This window comes from Grammomys surdaster, unplaced genomic scaffold (assembly GCF_004785775.1).
Source record: "Grammomys surdaster isolate TR1022 unplaced genomic scaffold, NIH_TR_1.0 125372, whole genome shotgun sequence".
NCBI classification, from domain to species: Eukaryota; Metazoa; Chordata; class Mammalia; order Rodentia; family Muridae; genus Grammomys; species Grammomys surdaster.
In genome coordinates, this window is record NW_021620244.1 from 1,312,409 (window position 1) to 1,318,294 (window position 5,886).

General features: G+C 38.2%; 1 protein-coding gene across 1 annotated transcript in view; it reads left to right on the plus strand.

Moving 5' to 3' along the window:
* The window catches only part of Ell2 (elongation factor for RNA polymerase II 2), a 63,205-nt gene extending 57,978 nt beyond the window's left edge, over positions 1–5,227 (plus strand). Inside the window, exons 10-12 of the mRNA XM_028785987.1 lie at positions 2,477–2,648; positions 3,450–3,494; positions 3,583–5,227. Of these exons, the coding sequence (XP_028641820.1) occupies positions 2,477–2,648; positions 3,450–3,494; positions 3,583–3,699 (334 nt within the window). The 3' untranslated portion in view covers positions 3,700–5,227. The remainder of the gene's footprint in view (positions 1–2,476; positions 2,649–3,449; positions 3,495–3,582) is intronic.
* The last annotated feature ends 659 nt before the right edge of the window (positions 5,228–5,886 follow it).

Sequence of the window (5,886 nt, forward strand, 5' to 3'; positions counted from 1 at the left end):
CGCTAGAACCTGAGCTTAGCGCCATCTCACACTGGGCCAAGTCAGGCCGAGCTTTTAACCTTGGACTCTTGCAGAGGATCTACTAAGCTGTGCTTCTACTTAACCCCAGTGTGACAGCTACAGTTGCTGGAGAATGAGAAAGCAGGATGATGGTAGTGCACCTCTCAGCTCACAGGAGCCTGAAATGCCACTGGGTAGTGTGAGCAGCCTCCACAGACTCCAGTGCTAGGAGTCTCACCCTCTACCCTCTATCTTCTTCTCCTTAGATGTGTGAAAGTTGAGCCCAGGAACAGACAGTCAGGATGCCATTCTCCTGTGATAAGTTTTACATCCTTTCATTAACAGTAATATGTATAAAATAGTACATCCTAAAATTTCTGCCATGGATTCAAAGCTGTTGCCGTGTTTGCCAACTAATCAGCTAACTATATTTAAGAAGTGTTTGAAGTTAGTCCTAATGTGTTAATGGGGTCTTTCAGCAGGAAATAATTACTAGATCACTAAGAAGTGTTGACAAACAGTATCATTAGTTCACAGTCAGCCTTCCTTTTTGCTTTGTTTTCCTGCCATAGAAGGTCCAATTTTCTTTCGTCCTCTGCCTCAGAGAACCATGTGTGTTTGTCATGTTCCTAAGGCTTTCATTATATACTTAATTTACTTAAATAAAAGGGACGTGTTTTACCCAAACTAAAAACTTTTATACCAACCAGTATAGCTATTTTCTAAAACTAAGAAGAACATTTCCAAAACACAGAACTTAATTTATGTCATAAGAAAACCAAAAGGAGACTCAATAAAACCTCTAGGATGAGTCTTTAAGTAATTCTCATTTAACCACAAAAAATTTTGTATACTAAGAGCACTTTTGTTACCTGGGGTTGGTAGTTATTATTCTGTTTTTATTCTGTTACCTCATTAAAAACTAACCGCAAAGTCCTAAGAATTTTTTAAAAATTGTTTTTGTTAAAATACCAATATCAAACTGCAACACAGTTGTTGGCCTAGTTGGTATTTTTCCTTAACAAAGTTATAAAATAAAGTTCAGATTCTTAGAAAGTGTGATAAATCCATTACACAATGAATTAAACCAGAGTTTTAAGATTGGCTTAGTCTTTACTTACATATGCTTATTCCCAGGAACCTCGATCAGCCTCGGGCTCCCACTGATGTATAGTAAGATAGCATGTCTGCAGAGGACTGTTCCCTATGGCTGGCAGGGGTCCTTTTGCAGCTGAGACCAGCTGGGTAAACTTAAATCAGCACACTGCCACTGTCTCAGTTACACTTAGAAAACCCAACCTTCACACTGTCCACTCAGCAGAAATGAGAATACTAATGAGGACGCTCCGTTTACACACTAGGCACTTTTCCCACTTCCCCACTTTCTCAGCAAGGCATTTGTGGTAAAGCAACTTAGATAAAACTTGTAAGATTATATAAGGCCACCTGGAGAGGCCCAAGTTCCAAGATGTTACCACCGTAAGGACCAAGTGTACCCAAGTGTGCACACATAGGATGCACTGTACAGCTCCCTGCAGCTGCCTGATGTCAGTTTTAACCCAAAATAACCAAGAAAATTGGACCTTCCATGGCAGGAAAACAAAGCAAAAAGGAAGGCTGACTGTGAGCTAATAATACTGCTTGTTTTACTATTAAAATGACCTTTTAACTGATTTACTTACTGCTGAATCACCTGGCATATTGGGAAGATGGCCTTCACATACCTGAATTCCATGAGGTATAGACACACACATGTACATTCGAGTTCGCACACACATAAATGCAAGCACTCATATATACACATACAAAAATAAACCTTTCTTTATCCAAAAGTGGGAGAAAGATGTAAACTAGAGAAACTTTTTGGTGGAGGGCTTTACTCTGGGTCTTTTTTTTTTTTTTTCCAATTTGTCTAGTTAGAAGTGTCAGGAAAGGATCAGAGAGCAAACCAGAAGGCCTGCTTGTTGAAGAGTTCTCCTTGTCACAGATCTAAAAGACACCTCTCACAAAGCAGTGGGTCTTGGGGACAACTTTGACTTCAGTCCTTAGTATGACTATGGCATTCCCCTGGACGGACTTGTTACCTATCAAGCACTTCTTTCTCCATATGACTTGTAACAGATGGCTTGGTCTCTTCCACTGTGTGGTAGTAAATTGCCTGGAATAGAGAGAGTCCCTGGAACAAGTCTGTATAAACATTCTTTTCTTTTTATGTGGTTCCTTTTGAATTCCATTGCCACTGAATCTCATTCTCCATGGACACTCTTAAGGCCTTCTGTCTGGAAGGTCATTCCACCTGAAAGGTCCTATGAAAAAGGGGCCTGACAACAACCCTGAGGCAGAGTGACATGCAGTCACTGGAGGTACATGCAAGAAGGCAGTCTCTTTAAGTAGTTAGCTTAAATCCTAGCCTCATGCCACCAGACTTATTCTTTCTTTCTCTCATTTATTCTGTTTTCCTATCTTTTCTTACTAGAAAATATATTGCTATTGTCTCTTATGAGCAACGCCAGAATTACAAGGATGACTTCAATGCTGAGTATGATGAGTACAGAGCTTTGCATGCCAGGATGGAGACTGTAGCCAGGAGATTTATTAAACTGGATGCACAACGAAAACGCCTTTCTCCAGGTTCAAAAGAGTACCAGGTAAAAGAATGTGTTCCCAAATAGACTGAGTTTGATATCCTCACCTTCTGTAGTAGACATCCTACCAGCCTTTGAGCAAGCTGTCTAGCAGACCAGACTCTCTGATGCTTTAGTTAACAGAGGTGCTTGAAATAGTTCTTAAATACTGGGGAAAACATAAACAGTGGGGGAAAATGTGTTCCCCTGTAATATATAATGTATTGTGAAACATGCAAAACAGAACTAAGTCCTGTTTACCGGGTACTTACTGCAATTGTAAGAGACACCATCATGTTACATTAGTAACTTAAACCATTATTCTGTTTTCTAGATTCCTAGTTCATTAAATTTAGAGGACTTGAAAGTTATTGAATAATTAAAATATAATACTATGTCTCACTTTTAAGGGTATTATCAAACTGTCCATATTATTTTATACTTTTTTTTCACTAATACAATGCTTCGTGCAGAATTTTTTCATCGACCCAGAAAGCACTTAATGCTCTTTTTACTGTCATTTTGTAGGGCCTATGGGGCATTCTTGTAATGTACATTGTCTTGCTGAAGAGACCTGCTAGCTTTCTGTCTGTCTGCATCATGGCACGGGATGATAGGCTTGCAGAATATGTAGAATTGCTGAGTCAAGTTTGCATTTGCATTTTGATAGCTGCTGCCAAATTGTCCTCCATAAAAATATCCCAAGTTACATCTCCTCATCAGTATTTCCTACACCTTCCAGGTGCTTGTTAGATACAGTACTAACTCTTCTTCTTGTTAGATGTAGTACCAAACTCTTCTCATTTGTAATTTATAATTTTACAGAATGTTCATGAAGAAGTCTTACAAGAATATCAGAAGATCAAGCAGGTGGGTATCACCGTTTGCCTTCCTGGCCTGCAGTGAGAAGCAGGGTAGCTTCTGTGACCTAATGCCTCACTATTTTCTTTGTCTGCAGTCCAGTCCCAATTACCATGAAGAAAAATACAGATGCGAGTATCTTCATAACAAGCTGGCTCACATCAAAAGACTGATAGGTGAATTTGACCAACAGCAAGCAGAGTCCTGGCACTAGAGCTCTGCTTGGAGCAGAAGATGTGAATAAACTGAAGCTTATTTATTTACAATTCCAGATGAGTTGCTCTAGATTCTAAAAGATGAAACTTTGCTTGTTGGAAGTTTCAGTATTAGTAAACTTGAGTTACTTCTTTTCCTCTCCATTTTACTTTGCTTCCCTGAATTTTGAAGCTGCTTTGTTTTCTGGTCCTCTCCCCGAACCCCCACCCCGAACTTGTTTGTTAATAGAAACAATTTTTTAGAGATTGGGGAACCAGTGTCTATATTTCAAATCAATTTTCCTTGAAAACTTGTGTTTGTCATTAGAAATGATTTTTTAAGATATTGGGGATGCAAAGTTCACACTTAAAAGAATTGCGTGTGTTTAAAACAAGACAAAACAGTAATGTGCAAGGTGAAAAGTTTTTGGATAAACATAAGCCTATTTTCTGACCTTTCTTAATGCAAACTCTTTGCCTTAAATGGTAGAATATTTAGACATTTGCACAAAGTACAAAAGAAATCAAAACATTGTTTTTGGAGAGTTGAAAAATAGAAAGTTGTGTGAATGTGTGTAGTTTTCTATACACATACTTATACATACATACATACATACTTACATACATGCATACATACATATGGGCTATCTGGCTCTAGAGTGTTAAATCTGCCCTACAAGTTAAACTCCCCATTGCAATGGCTGCCTTAAGGTGTTTGCTAGTTGTATGCATCATGTGGTTAATCAGTAGCTACACTGCTTCCCAGTGATGAAAGCCCTGGGAAGCACACTGTGGCTTACCAGCCTCAGAACGTGTGTGTTCTGCTTGTATGTCTGCAGAGCTGCTGTGGATGGGAGCTGAGTGAAGGTTAAAAAGCTGCTACTCTCAGTAAGCCGGACACTCAGGTTAAAGAGCTGATGAGTGTTGCAGTAGCTTGTTGGTGTGCGTTTGTTTGTTTGTTTGTTGTTTGTTTGTTTGTTTGTTTCTGTCAAATTTCTACTTCTATTGTGGAAGACAAAAGCATTTCCATTTCAACAGTTTCTCAGCTTTATTAATGTTGGGCAAAAAATGAAACAGATCTTATAGTTTTGGGGCAAAATGACAAAAATAAATGTGTAGGTAACCTATTTATATACTGCTATAAAGTATTTTTTGAAGAGAGATATGAAAAAAAGCTATTACCTACATCAGATGTATATTTAAAGATTTTTTTTTCATCCTGGATACCAGGAATATAAAAAAAAGTAGATATATTTAACCATAACATACTGTGATTCATCAAATAGCACAAACTTTCATTTCATGGAGTTTATCTGTTAATGTTGATTTAAACTATCACTTGTCTTATCATGTGGGAACATAAGTTATGTGGTCAAACATAAGGATTTGAACTAAAGTTGATTCAGGTTGTCTTAGATTGTCGTCTCAGAATGCTGCCGGTTGAAAAGGGAAGCATTATGTTTACAAATCTGTTTTGAAATGTTTGCCAAAATTTTGGTAGTATCTTTAATAAAGATGTTTGTCTTCAGCATCAAAAAAAAAAGTGAATAATTTTGTCGTGTATCATTGTAAACTAGAAAATGTAAGCATTGAGGTCATTTGGCAGAACGTGTTGATTAACTTTCTTGTGGAGTTTTTCTGAAATGTTAACTAGAAAGACTAGATAATGGATCCAAAGCACAGAGGCAGCCAACCACTGAGACCAAGATTTCTCTGACTCTACAACTCAGGCATTGCTGCACACATTCCATCTCTGTGTAGCACAGGCCTTCTGGAGACTTCCATTTCAGCTTTGACATCCCTGGTGCTCTTTTACCTTGATATTGCTACAGGCATTATTAAGTAGAAGTTTATCTCAAACTTTGAGTTTCAAAAGAAGAAAAGAAGCTTTAGTTATGGCTAAATTGGGGCCTAACATTATCATAGTAGAATCTCCTGACATAATGACTTCAGTAGTACACTCTCAGGTGTTGCCTTTCAATCATATTGTTGCTGTTCCTTGCTATGAGCAATGTTTCTCAAAAGTAAGGTTCTTGAATGGCTTGCTTGCATTACCTACACTACAGCCTCTTGGGAGAGCCCAGGTACCCACATTTTCACAAGGTGCCTGCAGTGACAGTTGAGAGCTTAGGTGTAGTTCTAAAATTTAAGTCCTTTAATCTTGAAACCTTGAATGTATAGACTCCAGCTTTAGCAGATACCCAATT